Below are 23675 nucleotides of genomic sequence, written 5' to 3' on the forward strand. Positions count from 1 at the left end.
TGAGTGTAGAAGGCATATGCATGCTGGTGGAGAGGAGCCTTTCCTATACTCACTGAGGATGCTATTCACATGAGGGATTATATATGGACTTCACAACTATGTATTTTCTAGAATTAAATTAAGATGCATTTGTCTATTCACTATTGTTTATTCACTATGGTGATATGTTTTTTAAGATGTAAGAGCGTGGTTTCTTTGTTTCTTTTCACGGTATAGGTGTTTTTTTTACACTTTACAAAACGCAGCACTTTATTGTAGTTTGTTTTTGGTTTTTGATTTGCGTGGGTTCAGAACCTATTGGGTTCCTATATTATAAATGACAGAATATTTTATTGACTTGTAACTAAAGTGTTTATTTCTGTTAAAAACATACCAGATTCACACCAGTACTGTGTAGTTTCAGCAATGCATTTATATGACAGGTCACCAAATAGATTTCTCCATGTTTAAAGAAGTGGTTCCGCCCCCCTCCCCCTCTTTCCCAGGTCTTCCAAGCTGTCTGGGATACTGGTTGATCTCACCTTGCTCCTAGCCCAGCAGTGACAAGCCAAGAACCTGTTTAGCCAAGCTACCTGTTGTCAAAACTTGTGCACTCACACAGTGGATTTTATGTAAAAATAAATAAATAAAATGCAGAGAGACACAGGTAGGGGGTCTTAGACAGCAAAGAAGACCTGGTGATGGGTCGAATATAGCACCATTCAACTAAAATACATAAATATATTTTAAAGTAAAAGGCTCTTCAAAGGATACATTTATTTTACCAGTCACTATTTAGAACAAGATTTTCAGCAAAATATACCAACCTGTTGTGGACTGTCATGAATCTCAGAAAAATAGGATTTCAGTTTGCTGGCTATTTTCTCCTCTGCAGGTTCAATTATTCTTTCATACTGTGAAACTGCAGCTCTCCAGAGAGGCTGGAAGAATGTTAAATACCATCATCAGAACCATGTTCAGCATCACATAGCAGCAGATCATAAACTTAGCTTTGTACTACCTCTGTGTATGGGTTGTAATGCACTGGGTTCAATCCAGAAAAAGGCTCAAACACTTTCCCATATCGCTGAGTACGATCCTCACCGGTGGGCAGGAGATAGGCCAACTTTTCATGCATGATTCTTATAGTGAACACCTATAAAAGAGCAATAGTTATCCTTTGCTTATTAAATATAAAATTAATTTATAGATTAGAGGCATGGAGCACTGTTACCAATATTAGGAAAACCCCTCTGAGAAATGTCCTGTAGCAGTTGCTAGAGTGCATGCATGAAGACAAGCTTAAAAAAGGGGTGCAGGAGATTAGCAGTGTTGTGCCATTAAGCAACAAAGATTGGAAAAATAGGTGAAAACAATTAGTTTTTTTTAAAGGCAATTTTCACTTTACCTCTGGAAGGTTTATCCCCCCCCCCCCCCCCCATTTTTTGCGATACGGCACTGCGTTAATTTAACTGACAATGGCATGGGCGTGCAACGCTGTACCCAAAAAAAATGTAGGTTGTTTTTTTTCCCACAAGTAGAGCTTTCCTAGTGGTTTTGATCGCCTCTGCATTTTTTATTATTTTTTGCACTATAAACATAGGATGACTGACAACTTTGAAAAAAAAAAAACAACACACACACAATATTTTTTACTTTCGGCTCCAAAACATTTCAAACGAATGTAAAAAAAAAAAAAAAAAAAAGCCTTCATCAATCTAGGCCAATACGTATTCTGCTACATATTTTTGGTGAAAAAAAATCTCAATATTAATTGTTTTGTGCAATCATCTAGAAACTATGGGATACTTTTATTTATTTATTTATTTTTATTTATTTATTTTTTTAATTAGTAATGGCTTTGATCAGCAACTTATAGCAGGACTGCGATATTGTGGCGGACAAATCGGACACCTGAAACTTTTTTAAACTTTTGTAGGAACCACTGACCTTATTACAGTGATTAGTGCTAAAAATCTACACTGTAACTGTACTAACACTAGCAAGGAAGGGGTTAACATCAGGGGCAATCAAGAGGTAACTGTGTGCCTAGCTGGTGATTCAGTGTAGTGGGGGGGGGGTCCCTTTTCTAGTGGAAGAAATGGATCAGGGTTTCTGCTTTACAGAAACACAGGATTCATGCCTTCTTTACTGACAGAATGACAATCTGCCTTGTTTATATAGGCAGTCTGTCATTCTGTCAGTGTACCGAACGATCAGTGGGTGCCAGTGGACATTGAGTCCATGGGACCCGCTGTAGCAAGCCGGCGGTGGCTGCCTGGAGCAGTTAATGTGCTATGGGGCGGTTGGAAAGTGGTTTAGATGCTGTGTGCTTTACAATTTCTAGGCAAAAATAAAAAGTAACAGTGTACCAACCTCATCAATTACTTTAATAGGACACAAAAATGAACAATTGCACTCACAAGTGTATGGTAAAAGTCAGTACTCATCTGTGGTTGGAGGTGGGATGGTAATCTGCTTAAAGGAGCCCTCTTCACCATTCCTAGCAGAGAAGCTTATGGCTGTAGCTGTCAGAGATCCCGGGATCAGCATGAAGGAGAACATGATGAATAGCTAGAGATGCACAGCATATCGGCAGTGATAAGCAAAGGTTTCCCCATACACGTGTGTGCAACTGTTCATTTTTTTTGTCCAATTAAAGTAACTCTATTATATGAGATGGCATAAGCAGAGATCATCGATCTCCAAGGAGGGATGGAATGGCCAAGCACCAAAGAGGTAAAATTTAAGACCAGACTTGCGCAGGCAAAGAACACCGAACATACCCATCAGAGCCATACGGGAAGCTTACAGGTCACAGGTGTCTTACCATGCACCAAGCTCTATAAAAATCTCATTCTAATTATTTATGCGCTCGATCAAAAAGAAGGGGTTGCATAGCACAGAATGACTGACAGGACATACAAAAGCCTGGTTTCAGATAATGTGAATATCAATGCAGATTATAATTTAATAATCCAATGTCCTTGGATAACTTTATCTGTTTACTGTTTGATTATTTTCTGCAGCCTGGAGTTGCTCTTTAAACAAGTGTCCCAACACAAGAACAAAATACCTCTTCCAGACGTTTGCCTAGCTTGGAAAGGAATTCTGGGAAGTATTTCTCATTCTTCCAGGGGTGTGGAGTGTAGCGCTGCCACAGCTGACCAGTAAGGTATTCACATGCTGCTGTCCACTGTTCACAGACACTGATCCCTGCCCGCAGTTTCTCCTTCACTTCAGGGAATGGATCCGTCCATAGGTTTATTGCTCCAAGGTTCTTCTGAACATTTCTGCCCAAAGCATTTCCTGAGACAAAAAAATATCATCACCAAAGTCAAAATATGACTGTTCAAGCTGAAAAATGTACAAATTTTAACTTTAGCAATAAAATTTTAATATTTTTATTACAATAAACTGGGTTATCACACCAAAAAATTAACACACTCGTTTTTTAAAACCATGTTGTTTTACTCTTCTTTATGGTGAACAGTTAAGGGATACCTTTAACCACAAGAAGCAAATTGCCTTGGCTCAGATTGCCCTAAAAAAAAAAAACAACCATTTGATATGCACCTATGCTTTAAGATTTCTAAAAAGGTAATGCTTTACAACCAGTGCCATAAACAAGAATCATGAGGCCCCACTAAAAAATTTTGAAGTGGCCCCTGGTTAACTCTCTGTAGAATTTGGCAGGAAGAAAACATGCCATTGATCTTCATAGAAAGTACGCCTAAATCAAGGCAAGGCATCAGGAAAGCTGGAGAATGGCTACTGTTACCGTAATCTTGGGAGATATAGCAAGATTACAGTTACAGGAAATCAGTGGAACACAGAGGTGTCCGTTTATTAAGCAGCAGTGAATTACCGCTGCTGAGTTTGCCGACATTCTCAGAGGAAACCGCTCTTCTCAGTACCTAACACTACATTGCACACACACACACGTACAGTACATACAAACACATGTACACACATTGATCGAAATGATACTCTGGACTTCAGCCCTTCTATTCTGGAAACGTCACAGTTTAGTTTTGTTTTCCTTAAAAGTCTCCCTAATAGGGCCCCGCTCCAATCCTAGGCCCTATAGCAGCCACATGGGCTGCTATGGCTACTGTTTTACCACAAATCTTGAAGGGATTTGGTGGTAATTGGCAATAAGTGATCTTTTTAAAATTAGGGCTGGCGCCAGCATAAGGCTGCTTAGGTAGCCACCTTAGAGCACCAGGATAGGGGGACAATTTGGATTTTTAACCCCATCCCACCACCTGTACACACCAGTGTTTGTGGTGGGAGTGAGCAGAGAGCCCCAAGTCTCCTACGAATGATCAGGAACTGGGACTCCTGATTCCCAATCACCTGATATCCTCTGATTGGTTATCACAGTGTTCAGTCACTGTGCAGCTCGCCCATGTGTTTTTTTCCACCCTTCTGAATGGAGAGAAAAATACACTGCATCTGTCTCTCTTTGCCTGAGAGAAAGATATAAGCAAACAAGTGTGTAAAAAATAAATAAATAATACAAATTTTAAAAAATAAAGAAAAAATTGCCAGATTAAGGCTTGATCTAGGTAAATGCCAGAGTTAGTTTAGGGTCAATGTAGGGGTCAGGATATTTTGGATATCGTAGGTATTTTAAAGTATTTTTTAAAATAGTATTGTGTTTTTGGTAGGAGAAAAAAAAAAAAAAAAAAGCAAAATGCACACTATTGTTTCTGGACCTTACAACATTGTAGAAACAGCAAATAACATACACATATGAGTATTTATTTTGAGTTGTTCTTTGGTGGTAGGTTATGGTAATAGCTGGAATTATACAGCTATTTTTTTTTTGGTAAATTATTTTGTGGGGGCCAGTTTTCCTTTGATTAAAAAAAAAAAAAAAAAAATCAGGAGATATCTATTATTATTTATCACCAAATGAAAGCCCAATTGGTCCTGGAAAAAAAACAAGGTTTAAACCACCTGGATACACAAAGTATTTGCGATGATGTGTACAGTTTTACTAACTCATGTCAAAGTTGCAAAATTGTGCTCAAGCATTAAGATTTGTTTTACCCTCCGTCACAAAGGGGTTAATATACCTGCCTTCCATTGCTTCTGAATGCTGCACCTTTTCTCTTTCCAGGTGCAGCATGGAAGTTTAATTTGCCTCACCTGCCAGCTGCTCGTAGCCAATAAAGGGAAGCAGGGAATGCATAACACCTCCCCCCAATTACACACTGCTGTTTAATGGCAGTTCAGCACAGCCCAAATTTTCAAATGTTACGTGATCACCTTCACACTGCGCCCCATCACACTACAGGCACAACGTGAAGAAAGAACCAGTGCGGGAGGGGGTGGCGGAAGGACGGTGAGCTGAGGGAGGCAGCAAAATACACTTCCGTCTGTGTAGACAAAAATCCTTGCAACGACCCTGTTCAAAGTGTTAATCAAAGAAATGATGTGGTCCCTTCCAGTTGCTTGAACCTGTATATTACTTAACTGCATTCCACCATGTAATTTACCCTAAGCTGGGTCCTTATACTGTACCTACCAATGATCTCCAACAAGTGCTTCATCCGGTGCTCAGGATATGGCTCATGCTCAGTTTGTCTCCACACATCATCCACCGTTTCCTTTGTAGTTTCTACCAGTTCCACCACCTCAGCCAAGGGCAGATTATCCAGACTATTGTAATACTGGAACACAATAGACATGACATAACGTCACAAGATTAGTTACATTATCAATTACACAAGATCTATCAGAATGAGCACAATTAAATATTTCAGTTGCCTAAAGTGAGCCTAAACCCTAACTGGATGACTCTGTGCAATGTGTATTATAAACCATTGTCATTTTTTTCTATCCTTTTTTGTATCTCCTTTAGCCCCTTTCAGCTAGTTCCTGAGTACATGCTAGGTTTTCAGTGGCTGCATCTTATTGTTCTGGACCAGCCTCCAGATAGTGACAACAGCGGACAATGTCTGTGCATGCATGTAGGCACCGAGGTTTGTAGTCTACCCCTCTCTACCGACACACATACACAATAATGGTAATATTCCTATCGCACATGTTCCTGGATTAGGCTCGAAAATTATGGGTGCTCTTATGGGTGCAACATCCAGCTGGACAACTGGAACAACCATATTTGCCAGCACACCACAGATCACAAATGTCACCTGGAAGGCTGTTTTTATTGAAGAATGATCACATCACAGAAAGAAAGGTGCAAAGTTTTGGATCTGAGCAGGACTCTTTGTCAGGTATGTGATATGTCAAGACTACAGTCTGAAAGTTGACACACATATACAGACACAATCCACCATCGCCACGATCTGGAAGTTGGTCCAGAACAATGAGGTACAGCTCAACACATTACATTGTAGTGGGCCGTGTTACCAAAAATGTTGCAGGTGTGATTTTCAGTCCATTATGGTGTGCTGCCAATCATTAAAATGAATGATTGTCTTAATACAAGTCAACCCACAGCATAATGCATGTTAATTTGTGTGCATTAAAACACACTGCAACAGATTGCTTTACTGTGAATTGGACCTAAGTGTATATTTAAAAGCTGCTTTAGAGTGTATGTAAACCAAAAGGTCAAAAAGTTATATACCACATCTTCTCTATTTCCTTGGATGTGGTTGCTGCCTTTATTTTTTGGCAGGCTTTTTTCCTTTATTTTACCATGGGGATCCTGAAAGTACCAAACTTCTTGTCTTAGGATGACAACACTTACTGTACTGCATCTCAGCAAAGCCTTCACCCCAAGTAAAGAATTGTGTTAGCACTACAGAACCCTCCCAGCCATCTCCACAATATTGACAGGCAGAAGTGTTCTGTAATTCACAGAGGTAACCTGTATAGAATTGATAAGATTGCAGGAGATAAGATGGCAGGGTACACACTACAGCACTTGATTTCTTCAGTGCCACCTTTAGACTTTTTTTTATTTTTGTAATGCACTCCCTGTAAATGGAGGACACTTTTCTGCAAATGTTTGATAGTCAAAGCCACTGCCAACTAATCTTTTCCTTTTTTTTCCCCCACTGATTTAGATTTCATTGTGTTTAAATAAATAGGTTATTCACACATTTTCTCTGATCATTCCATTAGATTTTATTCAAAGTCTCTATGAAGCCCATACGTTTAATGGTAACCCTTCAACGCTTTGACCCTTGCCAAGACTACAGTCTGAATGCTCTTGTTTCTTTCAGTAAAAAATATAAACAGAATATAATTGCCGCTTTGTTTTCATTCCAATGTCCGGCTATAGAAAGCCTATAAATGATTCTCAAATACTCACTCTTAATCACTAGATGGCACTGTTGCACAATGTATATCCTCTGAACAAGCCAAGTATTCTGATATACATTGGTTCTCTGCTGTTTAAAATACATTTTAAAGCTGAAAGACTTTTTTTTTTTTTAATTAGTTAAATGCTTATTGCATCTAAGGCAGGATAAATAAGCTGTAATTTTTACCTTATTCCCTGATCCTTCGGCAGCAGGCACTTACCTCTTCTCTCTGAGGGTCTGAGTTGTATGCGGGCTCGTCACCCTAATGTATAATACAAGACTGCTGGTCCTGCATTGTACATGATGATATTAAATAAAGCCTGCGAGCAGCAAAGTGGGGAAGGGGCTTTGGGGGGGGGGGGGAATCAGTGACGCATTACGGTTGAAGTGGGTCCATATGCAGCGGGTCCATATGCAGCGCTAACACATATCAGTATGAATGTATATAAAAGAAGATATGAAATTCCTCCACCAGCTTCTGGGCGAAAGAAAGCCCACCACACCACCGTGAGGCACTCCAATCTCCTTACCAGACAATAGAGTATAATGGGCAGTGTATAGCGTATCTTTCAACCGAGCAATCAGCAATTCAGAATAGCAAAGGGATATTAACACTCCAGCAGTTGGTTCGTGCCTGCAGCATCTCAGGCACTAGCAGCATGGAAATCCAAAGAGATGAATATGACCCTTTTTTCACGCAACCCGACCGACCCATCGATATGAGCATCAGTGAACGTAAAATAAAAGCCTCGAATTTAATGGTTATTACGAATTTATGCTGGCTGCTTGGTGATTTTCATATATTCATTTTTATATTTTTTCTAGCATAGTACAGATTGCTCCTATATTATTTTCTGCAGTGTGGTTGAAGCAGGAATAACATAAGTATCGCAGCCTTATCTTCTCCCCATAGAGGTGTGAGCATTTAACCCCACGCCAAAAACCATTTTTTTTCTGCTGCCCCCCCCATATGTTGAGGGCATGTGGCCTGGTATGGTTCAGGAGGGGGGCACACTCGCTCGTACCCCCTTTTTTCTGGCCTGCCAGGCTGCATGCTCAGATGAATGTTTGGTATGGATTTTAGGGGGAACCCCACACCATTTTTTAAAAATGTTGGCATGGGGTTAACCTTAAAGGACCCTTATCGAAGCAGACATGATTTTTTATTGCCATGGTATTTTTACATTCAGCTATTAGCGGGGAACCTGATGAGTTATCCCTTAAAGGACGCGGCGGCCGGCTTCCCAACCCGCTCCTTAACAACCAGCTAATGTTAAAGATGTCAAAAATTCCCATCTGAACCGCATCTAAAATTGAAGATGAATCGCTGAACAGCTGCTTAGGAAATTTGCAGTGAAAACGGAAAGGAAATTTGCACCAGACATGTGTGAACCTAGCCTCACTCTCACTTTGCCTATTAAAGGCTAAGTCAATTTTCATTAACAAAAATAATAAAATGCACAAATATTTTGTAGGAAAAAAAATTTGCATTATTTTTTGTAAACCAGTTTGCAAAGCACTGCAACCGAGATCAGTGGTAATCCAAGCAATGAAGATCTGGATGGATCTTTTGTTGGGTGTGGAGCCACCAGGATCTTCATTGCTTTGATTAACACAGGTGCAACTGGGCTCGCACCCTAGACTACATAGACCAGGGGTCAGGAACATTTTTGGCTGAGAGAGCCACGAGCACCACATATTTTCAAATTTAATTCCGTGAGAGCCACTTCTTCAGTGAGGGTATTGGGAGCCTTTGTAAACTGTGAATAAAAGATGAAACAGAAGGTGCAGGCTAGCCTATAATTTTTTGCTTTCTGTGCTTCCCTATCTCAACTTAGTAATTGCAAATACTCTTTCTGAAAGAGTATTTGCAATAAATTGAGACAGGGGAAGCACAGAATGCAAAATATTTACACTGACGAGTCTGACTGACAGACTGACCTGTCACTTCAGGACCTCCCTCGGCTCTATGCTGAGCCTGCGCTGCTGCCTGGAGAAGAGGAAGGTGGCCGGTGGTGGGTGGAGTAAATTTAGGAACGGAGGAGGAATTTGACCATTGCCCTCGCTCTCCCGCTGTTACGTGACGACGCTGACGTCACGTGACATCACTGGTTGCTAGACGCCAAGCGGGATACTAGCAACCAGTGAGGCCGCAGCGCGCAGGCATGGACTTGACTCGAGGCAAATAAAGATATACTCATAGCAAGAGACCATATTTGTCTGCGAGCCAGATGCAGCCATCAAAAGAGCCACGTCTAGCTCGCGAGCCATAGGTTCACTACCCCTGACATAGACCATATAGCCATTTTCGGCTCATCTTTGACCAGAGGGAACTTATGTTAGCAAAGAAAGATCAGTGGACCACGGTTGCAATGTCAGGCTCTTTTAGACTCTCCATCCAGCTCTATGTCTGCACTAAGATATAGATTTTTAGAGTGCTGGAGGAAGTGTAAATAGACTACAAGTGCAGCAATCACTACATTCATGTTACATTAAGAACTACATATCTGCCTGCCGTGGTGACAGACAGGACTTGTAGTTCATTCATTCACAGATCTCTAAACGAGTTACACAGCTGTATGGATAAGAACCCCCACAGGTTGTTGCATGGTTGTCTCATTGGCACTTTATTACATTTTAGACCCTAAATATGGGTGTAAGATGACACATGGTGCAAAAGTTGGAGCTACTTTTGCTTGCCCAATCCACTGCACTGATATATTAATGAATGCAAATCTGTATAAATTTGTTTATTATACATCTGCCTAGGAGTTCAGCCTTAAGTGTGCCCATCCAACCATTTAGTATAAGAAACATTCTGATAACATCACATAGAAATAAAAAAAGGAATACCTTTTCGATAGTTTGAAAAAGATTCATAAAATGCCCTGCTCTTTCCCGAATGTTAGGCTTACTTCTGCTCTCTGCGATTTCTGCCCAGAACTGAAACTCATCACTGGGGGTTATGATACCTGGAGGACACACCGAAAAAAAAAAAAAAAAAGAAGAAAACATTTCCATTCAGTGTTAAACACAATGAAGCCCAAATATGAAAATTGCAAAAAAAAAATATTAAAACATTGTTGACAATAATATTTAGGAAGACAGATTTGCTTCTATTTCCTAGTCTGCAATAAAATGTAGGATTTGAAGGGGAATTAAATGCTCTTGTCATGGTGCACTAAAGACCAGCTATGGCAGCAGCCATTTTAGGGCTTGAAAGATCTTATATAGTTACATAGTTAGTGAGGTTGAAAAAAGACATCAGTCCATCCAGTCCAACCTATGATGTGTGTGTGTGTTTGTTGTTAACCGTACATTGTATACCCCTGTATGTTGTGGTCTCTAAGGTGCCCATCTAATAGTTTTTTGAAACTATCAATGCTCCCTGCTGATACCACTGTTTGCGGAAGAGAATTCCACATCCTTACCGCTCTGACAGTGAACCCTGCGTATTTTAAGGTTAAACCACTTTTCCTCTAGTTTTAGTGAATGGCCACGTGTCTTATTGTATTTCCTTTCTCTGAATAGTTTGTTCCTTATGCTAGGGTCATCACCAGTACAGTATTTGTACATTGATATCATATCCCCCCTCAATCATCTCTTCTCCAGAGAGAATAAGTTCAATGCCTGTAGTCTTTCCTCATAGCTGATGCCCTCCATTCCCCTAATTATTTTTGTTGCCCTTCTCTGGACTTTCTCCAGTTCCAGCACATCCTTCCGGAGGACCGGTGCCCAGAACTGGACAGCATACTCCAGATGTGGCCGGACCAGAGTTTTGTAGAGAGGGAGAATAATCTCTTTATTTCTGGAGTGAATCCCTTTTTTTATACATCCCAGTATTCTGTTGGCTTTGCTTGCAGCGGCTTGGCATTGCATGCCACTGCCAAGCCTGTTGTCTACCAGTACCCCCAGGTCCTTTTCCATCCTAGACTCACCCAGAGTCTTTGAGAACTGACATAAGCCAACTGGCATGCCACCCCACCAACTGCTCCACGACGCTCTATTTGGTCATCAGAAGCCAAGATAAGAATGGGCAGTTTCATTATTATTATTATTATTAAGGATTTATAAAAGCAGCAAAAGTTTTCAAAGCACTTTACAAAATAAGGGCAGACAATGCAGTTACAAAACAATTCAATACAGGAGGAATCAGAGGGCCCTGTCCGTTAGAACTTACAATCTAAGAGGGAGGGTCAAGGGATACAAAAGCTAATAACTGTGGAGGATAAGCTGATAGAGAAAATAAAAGTTTAGTTGTTAGGTAAGGGTAAGATAGGCTTCTTGAAAAAGAAGGGTTTCCAGAGATTTTCAGACAGATTGGGGTAGAGAGTTCCAGAGGATGAGAGAGGCTCTCTAGAAGTCCTAGAGGTGAGCATGGGAGGAGGTGAGAAGGGTGCTAGAGAGCAGGAGGTCTTGAGAGGAGCAAAGAGAAAACGATTAGATTGGTATTTTGAGACTAGGTTTGTAATGTAGCTGGGGGCCGAGTTGTGGTTGGCTTTGGAAGTTGTTAATAATTAAAAATTTTTTGTTGGGTGAGCAGACGCCAATAGAGAGATCTGCAGAGAGGGGTAGCAGACACTGAGTGGCTGGTAAGGTTAACGAGTCAAGCTGCAGCATTCATGATGGATTGAAGGTGGGATAGCCTATGTAGAGGTAATCTACTGAGAAGGCAGTCAGTAGATGTCAAATGATGAGCAGGGAGTGAATTAGAAACTTTGTGGTATCATTGGTTAGAAAGGGGCATATTTTGGAGATGTTGCGGCAGTTGAGGCAACAAGATTTGGACAGTGATTGGATTTAGGGTCAAAAGAAGAGTTCAGGATTACACCTATCAAACCTGGCTGGCGGGGAAGGAATGATAGCTGTGTCATCAATCTTGACAGAGAAGTCAGGTGAAGGAGCACTTGGGGGGAAAATATTATGAGCTCAGTTTCGGATAGACTTAACTTTGAGGAAGTGGTGTGACATTCAGTCTGATATGTCTGTTATGATGCATGAGAAAACTGATGGAGTGAACTGAAGGGTAGAGAGAAAGATTTGGGTGTCATCAGAAACAAAATAGTACTGGAAGCCATGGAAGCCTATCAGCTGACTCAGGGAGGAAGTGTAGATTGAGGATAAGAGAGGTCCAAGAGCAGAACCTTGGGGAACCCTGACAGAGAAAGGAAGAGGAAAGGAGGAGGTAGAGTTGTAAGCGACACTGGAAGTGTGGAATAGGTAAGATAAGAACCAATGAAGAGTACAAAGGAATAGAGATTTTTTTTTTTTAATAGGAGGGGTGGTCAACTGTATAAAAGGCCATTGGTTTTAGCCATTAGTAAATCGTTGGCGAGTTTTAGTAGAAACATAGACAGGAATCCTGAGCCTTCTTCCCACAATGCAGTGAACAGCCAATCATAACGCACCAATGCTTTCACAAGGACCCAGGAAGAGACTCTTTAGCTCTGACCGTAGTGACCTGAAGCTTGCATGGTGCTAGTTATCTTTGCCACCTTGGGCAGGCTAAGTAGCAGGGAAGTGAAGAAAAGGAAAGTATAGGCAGCTACACTGACAAAGTCTATGTTTACTATAAAGCCAAACCCTGGGCTAAATCATTTTTTATGTATATTTTGCTCCAGGCAGGATGATCACTGCATAATCAAGGATTCAAGGGTGTCCAGCATTTTAACATCTTATGTGTTTCGATCTACACAGGATTTTTAAAATAATACATGAAAAACAATGCAATGCACACAAACCTTGCAGGCCGTCTCCTCCACCAGACTTAGAACCCTCTCTGCTAGACACGGGCCTTCTCAGCACACTGCCTAGACCAGCCTCCAGGTCACTGAGCAAAGCCTGCAGCTTGGGATCAAACTCCTTGCTCCATTTCTCATCCTTAGAAAAACACATTGATAATCAGAGATGACCAACACAGAACGGTATATTAAAAACACCAGAATTCAAATAAGAATAAAAGGAAATAATATGTTTTTTTGACAGAACACATAAGACCAGTGACACCATGCCAAATTTAAAGTGGTTGTAAACTTTGTTACATCACTTGTACCTACAGGCAAGTCTATAATAAGATAAGGCTTACCTGTAGGTACTGTGAATATCTCCTAAACTTTTACAGTTTAGGAGATATTCAGAGTGCATGCAGCCGATGATTTCATGGGCACATGCGCTCTGAAGGTCTGGCTTACCGTGCCGGACTTTCAGAGCCCGTGCCGAAAAACAGTGACTTCATCGCAGCTCCGGCCACTCACAGCGCCAGAGCCTGAGAACCCGGAAGAAACACCAGGGAAGATGTCAGCCGTCTCAGCGGAGAGCGGGCGCCGCTGGAATGGCTTCATTCTAAGGCAGTGGTTCTCAACTCCAGTCCTCAGGACCCACTAACAGGCCAGATTTTAAGTATTACCTTGGGGAGATGTGGACTAGAATACTGCAATCACTGAGCAGCAAATGATATCACCTGTGATGTATTTCAGTTATCTTGCAAACCTGGCCTGTTAGTGGGTCCTGAGGACCGGAGTTGAGAACCACTGTTCTAAGGTAAGCATTTCATAATGAGCTAGTATTATTTATTATTTCAGGTACTTATATAGCGCTGTCAATTTACGCAGCACTTTACATATATATTGTACATTCACATCAGTCCCTGCCCTCAAGGAGGTTACAATCTAAGGTATGCAAGAATTTCATAATGAGCTAGCTTTGTCTTCTCGTCCTGGGTCTACAACCTCTTTAAAAGAGGAATTTCACAAAAAAAAAAAAAAGTCACTAGCTACAAATACTGTAGATCCTGACTTTTAAAAATAGGGTAGCTACCAGTACTTGGAGTCCAGCACTAACTTCCTACAGCCAATTATTCTTACCGCTGCGGGTCGCCGGTGCCACCATTTTGAATATGGGAGCTGAATGTGACTTCCTAAGGAATCACAGTCGCCTCCCCACTGCACATGTGTGAGATTGTGCAGAGTTGCGGGTGGGGGGCATGGGCAGGGAGCATGCCTAAGTGCATGCCATTCTCACCTAGGCGAGAATGGAGGAAGTGGGAGTGGGTACAAAAAAAAAAAGTGTTAGGTACAGAGGAAAAAGAAATAGGTCTTTTCTCCTCTGAATCCTGTCCAGGCTATCCACTGGTCCCTGTCCTGGACAGAATTTTTAGCAGAACCAGGGGGCCCCTACAACCAGCACAGCGGCCTGAAAAAGAAGAAAAAAAAAAGAAGCTTAAAAAAAAAAAAAAAAATTTGTGATGCTTCCTGTTGGCCAGGGGAAACACAAAATTACTAATGCTAAGGGGTGATCTGTTCTTTTTTCACAAAAAAGAGGATAATGTGTTCCCTGTTTTCAGGTGGGGGGATCCTTCTCTCATTGTTGCCCTGAAAGACGAAAAAAAAAATTGCCAAAAGCGTTAGGGAGAGGGGAGAGGGGGGGGGGGGTGGTGTTGAAGAATTGAATAGACGTCACTTTCAATTTTGAATGAAAGCCCACTTTAATTTGAAGGGTTTGTAACCCTAAATTATGCCTTGCTGCCAGCCCCTCTCTTTCAAGCCCATCCTGCACTGTATAAGTGTTTGTAAGAAACGAAGCGTCTAAATACCTTTTTGTGAAGTATCTTCAGGCCGGTCATGTGACTCTCGATCGCTCTGCTACTACTATCCAGGGCTACTGCAGGAGGAGCCGAGTGCTTCCTCTGACGTCAGCCGGGAATGACGCCACCGCCGAGCTAGCCACTCGGCTCCTTCCACTGTAGCCCTGTATTGCATTATCAGAGCGGCCGGGAGTCACGTGACCAGCCTGAAGTTACTTAAAAGAGAGGGGCTGGCAGTGACATTTTACATTTTTATTAACAGCAGCGGGGGGGGGGGGGGAGAAGAGACAGAGACACAGACTCCTGAGCCGACAGGCAGGCAGGGAGGGGAGGGGGGAGAGCAGAGAGGAGACACAGCGGATGACGGAGGCACGCAGGAAGACCACAGTAGTCAGGGCTCAGCAGCCATGATTATCGTGGTCAGCACAAAGAGGGGGACACAGGAAGTGCCAGGATCAGCCAAGTGTTTACAGTTTCCAGAGGAGCAGGTTAGGCAGCACAAGCACTGTACTGTTTAACCCGCTATAAGGAAACAGAATCTCTATATTTTTCTTTTTTTTTTTTCTTTTAGGGTAGCAAACACTTTAATAACTAGTTTTAGATAGATTTCGATTGCAATGTGCTAACAGGTCACTACAGGAAAAAAGGTGCTGAGTGCATTTCTGGTAGGATCAGCAAACATTTTTCTGTATTTCCAACCTTTCTAAAGGTAATACCAATGGGGGAAATGTACATGTATTGCAGATATACCGTTTTTTTTTCAAAAGACAAAGCTCTTTTTAATTCCAAGATCACAGAGATAAGTAATGTTTTGGGTCTACGCAGGGGCACTTCATCAGATTTGTGATTTATTAAGACACACCACAGCAACTCACCTTTAATAACAATGGAGCAAAGATCTGCCTGACAGCCTGGTAAAGGGTATTGATTGGGGAATCCAACATAGATGAAACCAATACATTTTCATGCAGATTGTCCTCCGTGATGACATCTGGTCGTATCTTGAAATATACAAGAACTTTTTCTTTTGTTTCACTGGAGTCCACCTAATATAACAAAGTAATCAGATAAAGACACATTCTCATACTGTATATGCCACATGTATTGTAAAAGTTATTCATCCACGTAGAATCCTTTACTATTCAGCAGAGTCTTCTCTACTTTGGACAGTTATTTCCAAGAAACAGAGGGATTGATTTACTAAAAAAACGGGAGAGTGCCAAATTTGGCACTGCGGTGTATGGTAGCCAATCAGCTTCTAACTTCAGCTTGTTCAATTAAGCTTTGACAAAAAAAACCTGAAAGCTGATTGGTTTCTCTGCAGAGCTGCACCTGATTTTGCACTCTCTAGTTTTAGTAAATCAACCCCATATTGTCCAAATACCATATAAAATGTAACTAAACTTAAATGAACTTCTTTGTAGTGGCACCATCTCCCATCAGCGACATTATGGCGCATGCGCAGATGTGCTGCAAGGCTCTGCATGGCCCTCGGGTGTTGGCAGAGCCCTTATGGCTGGCACATCTGCACAGGTGATTTTCCACGCATGAGTAAAGTTTTGAGACATCACAATAAAATGTCTTTGCGCATGCGCAAGAAACCCGCGCGCGCAGATGTTTGGGGAAACCCAACACAAACAACTGTCCTAATTGATAGGAGGCAGGGAAATATGATTTTTGCACTAGGGTGAAGGTCTGCTTTAAAAACAAAAAAATGTAATGTGTTGCAGCACACCAGTTCTTATGCCTCGTACACACGCAATGATTATCGGCTGTGAATTTTCGGCCAACGTCCAATCGGCCATTTTTCGGCTTGTTAGTATGATGCTTTCGACAACCGACTACGACTTTTCGGCCGAAAGAAATCTGGTGTGCAGGCTATAAAAGTTTTGTTGGCCGTCACCACAACGGCCGATTTTCGTGCAGTCAGTACAGATTTCGGCAGACAAAAATCTGATGAGCAAGACTGGGCATGCTCAGAGAAGAAAAAACACACGGAAAGTTAACCAGCACATGACATCACTTCAGAAGTAGATTTTTGTTGGCCGAAAAAATGTGTGTGCAGTCTAGAGCACATTTCAACCAACACAACAACACTGGACAAAAGTCGGCCGATAATCGTTGCGTGTGTACGAGGCATTAGATAGGTGGCTGCAATGGTTTTCAGACTTTTTTTGTTTTCTCTTTCTCCTCACCCTAGGCTGTTCTCTTGATTTGGACTACAAACATCTCCCCTTCTCCTCATATCCAATGGTATCATCAAAAGAAATTCAGAAATATAAATCTAAGTCCATGTTAACTGATAAGACTGGAACTCAGAATTGAGACAAAGTCTTTATCATATTTCTCTCATTTTTTAATTCCAGGTTTGCTTTAATAAAATGTATTTCTGTGATATTCAACCATCATAGGAAAGAAAAAACACAATTATTAACCACTTCAGCCCCAGAAAGTTTTATCCCCTTAATGACCAGGCCATTTTTTGCGATTTGGCACTGTGCTGCTTTAACTGACAATTGTACGGTCGTCCAACGCCATACCCAAATACAATTGTTGTCCTTTTTTCCCCACAAATAGAGCTTTCTTTTGGTGGTATTTGATCACCTGTGCACCATTTTTCATTTTTGCACTATAAACAAAAACTAGCTTCAATTTTGAAAAAACACCAATATTTTCTACTTTCTGCTATAAAACATTCCCAATAAAAAAAATTTAAAAATCTAATTTTTTTAATCAGTTTAGGCCAATTTGTATTTTACTACATATTTTTGGTAAAAAAAAAAAAAAAAAATCCCAAAAAGCGTATAATAAATTGGTTTGTGCAAAAGTTATAGCGTTTACAAACTATGGGATAGATTTATGGACTTTTATTTTTTTTATTAGTAATGGCGGCGATCAGCGATTTTTGTCGCGATTGCGGCGGACAAATCTAACACTAAGTGACACTTTTTGGGGACCGGTGACATTAATATAGTGATCAGTGCTAAAAATTATGCACTGTTACTGTATAAATGACACTGGCAGGGAAGGGGTTAAATGTGTTCCCTAGATGTTCTTACTAACTGTGTGGGGGGATGGATTAAACAGGGGCAGAGGGAGATCGATGATTCAGCTTAGCTGAATGACACAATCTTTCCCTGCCTCTCTGACAGGAGAGCTGTCTTACATTGTTTACATTCCAGACAGCTCTCCTGTCAGTTTTGCCGAAGATCGCGGGTGGCCGGCAACGATCGAACCCGCTCCTACCGCTGTGTCTAATCACAGCGGGAACGCTCCGCCAAAACCGTGTGCATATAACCAAGTAGATCTACGTGATTATGCACAGCTGAGCCGTCCTGCCGCAGTAAATCTGCGTGGGGCGGTCGGCAAGTGTTTAAATAGTTTACATATCTGATAGTACAAACTTTGTCATTTTTTATCTGCATGAAAACGTATTTTAAAAACCTGGGAGACCTTCCTGCCATGAGAACAGTAGTGGTTTGCAAGCAAAAATGCTTTTTTTTTTTTTTAATTTTCCTTGCACGCGATTGGATATTTTTTGAGGAGTGTAGCTTTTCCGCATTTACTATGTGCAATCTATTTGCCTTTAGTAAATCAACCCCTCAGTGTTATTCACCCTGACCCTGCACTGTACATTACTTTCTACCGAACACTGAAATCAGTACTATACCTACTACTGATCTGTAAACTTTAAAAGGAGAAGTAGGGCCAAAGCCCTTTTGCCCATACTTCTCCTGTGACCCAGATTTAGCCGCTGTCATCTTAAGTCCCTCAGCTTCCCAAGACCCAAGAGGGATACAGACATTAATGTCAGGATCCGCCCAGATTTCTAATCGGCAGCTGGCTCAGCCTCTCAGTGCACTGCTGAGAGCCTCAGTCAGCTGCTCCCACCCCCTCCACAGCTCGGCACTCCAGTGAGCACTGGAGGGGAACAGCAGAGAGCTGCTGACTGACAGTCACTGGCTCTCTGTTAACCGAAGACTGATCAGCAATATTTCTTCACTCAGTTCTCAGTCTTAGAGGCAGCAGGGGAAAGATGCTGCCTCTACCTAAGTGAGCATGTATGTTTGTATTTTGAAATCCTGCAATTATCTTTTAAGTTACTTACCATGGCTCTCTGAACTCTGCCCCACTTACTGCGGCACTCCAGACTCTGCCCCACTTACAGAGGCCCTCCAGACTCTGCCCCACTTACTGCGGCCCTCCAGACTCTGCCCCACTTACTGCGGCCCTCCAGACTCTGCCCCACTTACTGCGGCCCTCCAGACTCTGCCCCACTTACTGCGGCCCTCCAGACTCTGCCCCACTTACTGCGGCCCTCCAGACTCTGCCCCACTTTTCACTGATCCCCGAACTTTACATTACTTACTCCTCACCCCTGAACTAGGTTAAATACAATTGATCCCTGAACTCTATGGGGTTATCTCACTAAAGAATTCCACATATGATATGAAGGTCATGTGACACATTTTCTAGAAATATTGCATGAGATAATAAAAAATATGTTCATCAAAAGTAAAATAAATATCGAATGTGAGGTAAATATCACGCATTTGTAAAAAAAAAAAAAAAAAAGTTTATTTAGTTATTTAGTGAGGTAAATACTACAAAAATAAAAAAATAAGAAATTATTTTTTTCTGCAGCCAGTAAACTTCCCGGCATGTTATCCTCTGTGTCGATGCACGTTTTTTGGTAGGTGAGTTTTCTTGCTGAACCCCCCCCCCCCCCCAGAACTAGTGGGTTTCAAGAGGAGTTTTTTTAGCTGTAAACAAAAACGCTCTAACTGAAAAACGTTAACCAGACACTGATAGAAGTCACAAGACTGCTATACACTGCTGAGGAGAAACGGTATTTAGCAGTTTATATTTACTTAAATAATTACATTTCCATAGTCTGTGTACTGTGGGAGACCAGATATAGTGAATGCAGGCTCCTGGGTTTTTAGTAACACAAAAGTCAATTCACGAAGGCTGCATTCACACGTCAGCGTATTGATCGCGGGCAGAATCGCCGCGATTACGCCCGCGATCTGGAAATCATTGCAAATCGCAGGACGCATGTGCGTTGCCCGTGATTTGCAATAGCAACCCAAACGCTGTGCGATGTTGCCGCGATTTCAGCCTGCTGAATCGCGGTAACATCGCGCAAAAAAAAACGCGGGACGCATTACGCTCCAAAGAAGCTCTTGTACTTTTTTGGGCGTAATGCGTCCCGCGATTTTTTTTTGCACGATGTTACCGCGATTCGCCAGGCGGAAATCGCGGCAACATCACACAGCATTTGGGGTGCGATTGCAAATCACGGCCAACGCAACAAGCGTCCCACGATTTGCAATGATTTCCGGATCGCGGGTGGAATCGCGGCGATTCTGCCTACGATCAATACGCTGACATGTGAATGCAGCCTAAAAAAATAAATAAATAAAAAAAAAAGAAAAACACACATTCGTTATTTTTTACCTGTTGTGGACAGCCAGTATTTTAGTACAAAATACCAATGAGGGAAACTCTGCACTGGCCAGTAAGTTAGAAGTATACAATGTATCAGTGTGGAAGTGTTCTACCCTGAGCTCTGGATGGAAATAAATTGTAACATTTTGCTAGAATGTTTTTACAGTTTCACAATATTTCTGTGGACATTCATTCAGAATTATCTTTCTCTGGTGCAGTGTTAGCATATTAAAAAACAAAAAAAAAAAAAATGGAAAAAGTTAGCCTTAAACACTAAATTTAAGTTCTAAATATTGCAAAACATAAATATTTAACACATTTCTTAAATAATCCATTTTTTTTTAAATGTACTACCTTTGAGATAAATACTGCATAAGTTATTTTAACTCACAAATGCATGTGCTATTTATCTCTTAGTGAAATTTACATACTACTGAACCCAGAAATCTATGTATATACTACTGATATGTGAATATCTCCTAAACAGTGCATGTTTAGGAAATTCTTACTGTACCTACAGGTAAACCTTATTATTATTATTATTTGAGGACGGGCATTGGGGGACAGGGATTAAGGGAAGAAGGGTAGGAAAGAGACTAGGGGGGAAAGGGACAGGGAGGAAGGGGATGGGGATTGGGGGATGGGGAGGAAGGAGACAGGGAGGAAGGGGACGGTAATTGAGGGACAGGGAGGATGGAGACAGGGATTGGGGGACAGAAAAGAAGGGGATGGGGACAGGGAAGAAGGGGACGGGGACGGGGACAGGGAAGAAGGGGACAGGGAAGAAGGGGACGGGGAAGAAAAGGACGGGGACAGGGAAGAAGAGGACGGGGAAGAAGAGGACGGGGACAGGGAAGAAGGGGACGGGGACAGGGAAGAAGGGGACGGGGACAGGGAAGAAGAGGACGGGGACAGGGAAGAAGAGGACGGGGACAGGGAAGAAGGGGACGAGGACAGGGAAGAAGGGGACGAGGACAGGGAAGAAGGGGACGGGGACAGGGAAGAAGGGGACGGGGACAGGGACAGGGAAGAAGAGGACGGGGACAGGGAAGAAGAGGACGGGGACAGGGAAGAAGAGGATGGGGACAGGGAAGAAGAGGATGGGGACAGGGAAGAAGGGGACGGGGAAGAAGGGGACGGGGAAGAAGGGGATGGGGAAGAAGGGGACGGGGACAGGGAAGAAGGGGACGGGGACAGGGAAGAAGGGGACGGGGACGGGTTAAAAGGGGACGGGGAAGAAAAGGACGGGGACAGGGAAGAAGAGGACAGGGAAGAAGGGGACGGGGACAGGGAAGAAGGGGACGGGGACAGGGAAGAAGGGGACGGGGACAGGGAAGAAGGGGACGGGGACAGGGAAGAAGAGGACGGGGACAGGGAAGAAGGGGACGGGGACAGGGAAGAAGAGGACGGGGACAGGGAAGAAGGGGACGGGGACAGGGAAGAAGGGGACGGGGACAGGGACAGGGAAGAAGAGGACGGGGACAGGGAAGAAGAGGACGGGGACAGGGAAGAAGAGGATAGGGACAGGGAAGAAGAGGATGGGGACAGGGAAGAAGGGGACGGGGAAGAAGGGGACGGGGACAGGGAAGAAGGGGACGGGGACAGGGAAGAAGGGGACGGGGACGGGTTAAAAGGGGATGGGGACAGGGAAGAAGGGGACGGGGACAGGGAAGAAGGGGACGGGGACAGGGAAGAAGAGGATGGGGGCAGGGAAGAAGGGGACGGGGACAGGGAAGAAGAGGATGGGGGCAGGGAAGAAGGGGGATGGGGACAGGGAAGAAGGGGGATGGGGACAGGGAAGAAGGGGATAGGGGCAGGGAAGAAGGGGGATGGGGACAGGGAAGAAGAGGATGGGGGCAGGGAAGAAGGGGGATGGGGACAGGGAAGAAGGGGGATGGGGACAGGGAAGAAGAGGATGGGGGCAGGGAAGAAGGGGGATGGGGACAGGGAAGAAGGGGGATGGGGACAGGGAAGAAGGGGGATGGGGACAGGGAAGAAGGGGATGGGGACAGGGAAGAAGGGGGATGGGGACAGGGAAGAAGGGGGATGGGGACAGGGAAGAAGGGGGATGGGGACAGGGAAGAAGGGGGATGGGGACAGGGAAGAAGGGGACAAGGAGAACAGCACTGTGTACCTTCTGTCAGTAAGGCTGGCACTATGTAGCCCCTCCCCCCAGTACCCCCATGTCTGTACCTTGTTGGAGAAGCTGACCCGGGCCCCGCTCCTCCTGGCGGACAGGATGAACTCACTGGCATCATCCAGGAACCGGTCCAGCTCCGGACAGTCCTCTGCCGGTAGCCCGAAGTAGTTGTGCACGGTGGTGAGGAGGAAACGTTTCCTCGGGTCCCCGGGGCCGTTCGGCATGTTCCCTGTACGCTCAGTCACCTCACTACCAGCTAGCAGCTTGTTGAAGGGCCGCTACCATAGCAACGCGGCCATAAGCGCCACAGTTTGGAGAAGCGTTGCGTCCGTACGTGCGCGCACACGGAACCACGGGCACGCGCACTGCTCTTCTGTGAGGAGAGTGTAGAACTCATAGTGAAGAGGTGTGGAGGAATTCATATCCTACAGGGAGAGATGTAAAGAGGAGCAGTCATAGGAGAGGCTCTGAGGCTGCCATTGCTGCTCACATGTTAGGTGCTTGGCTGTTATTGGGACCCGCTGACATGAAACCAGTGTGTGTGTTTATGTGTATGTTTGTATAAGTGACACAATTGCCAACATTTGCAAACATTTTTAGGGACACTTTTTTGCAGAAAGCCAGAGTAGGCGGAGTAGTATGTTAATTTGGGGCGGGGCATTCATTTTTGTGGCCCTTTTCAGCGCTTAAAGCGGAGTTCCACCCTAAAATTAAACTTACCTCCATCTTCTCACTCCGGGTCACCTGAAAAACAAATGGATAATCGCATATATTTTTTTTTTTTACTTACCTGGTTTAGAAGAAAATATACTTACCTTACTTCCTCTTCCTCCCCTCGGCGGCCACGGCGATTCATCACTTCCTGGCTCTGCAATGATTCCTGGGAGCTGAACGTCATCGCTCCCAGGAATCAATGCGCCTGCACCGGCCCCGACGTCAATTCCGGTGCAGGCGCATCATACCTTGCTAAACATCTTCTGGGCATGCCCAGAAACTGTGCAGGGATGACGCTGCAGCCCCGGAAGTGACGGCGGGGCCGGTGCAGTGCATCGTGGGACCCAAGAAGACAGAAGAGGATCGCGCTGGCTTCAAGCTGCCCACACCTGAGATGGCAGCGCTGGACAATACTTTTTCAAGGTAAGTATTTCTTCTGAAAGGTAAGTGCAACCCGGGACAGATCAGAGGCTATCCATTGTGGAATGTACTAGCCCTGACTGTCCCGGGGGTATTTTTATTA

At 43.4% G+C, this 23675-nt stretch overlaps 1 protein-coding gene across 1 annotated transcript in view; it reads right to left on the minus strand.

Annotated features, from left to right (window-relative positions):
- DYNC2H1 (dynein cytoplasmic 2 heavy chain 1) overlaps positions 1-22754 on the minus strand; it is an 807725-nt gene extending 784971 nt beyond the window's left edge. Inside the window, exons 1-8 of the mRNA XM_082246437.1 lie at positions 22492-22754; positions 15723-15893; positions 13007-13145; positions 10119-10237; positions 5516-5660; positions 3056-3288; positions 1001-1135; positions 807-920 (exon numbers count right to left, since the gene is read on the minus strand). Of these exons, the coding sequence (XP_082102563.1) occupies positions 807-920; positions 1001-1135; positions 3056-3288; positions 5516-5660; positions 10119-10237; positions 13007-13145; positions 15723-15893; positions 22492-22662 (1227 nt within the window). The 5' untranslated portion in view covers positions 22663-22754. The remainder of the gene's footprint in view (positions 1-806; positions 921-1000; positions 1136-3055; positions 3289-5515; positions 5661-10118; positions 10238-13006; positions 13146-15722; positions 15894-22491) is intronic.
- Positions 22755-23675: the final 921 nt, after the last annotated feature.

The sequence above is a fragment of the Pelophylax lessonae genome, assembly GCF_965119305.1.
Source record: "Pelophylax lessonae genome assembly, chromosome: 2".
Taxonomy (NCBI): Eukaryota; Metazoa; Chordata; class Amphibia; order Anura; family Ranidae; genus Pelophylax; species Pelophylax lessonae.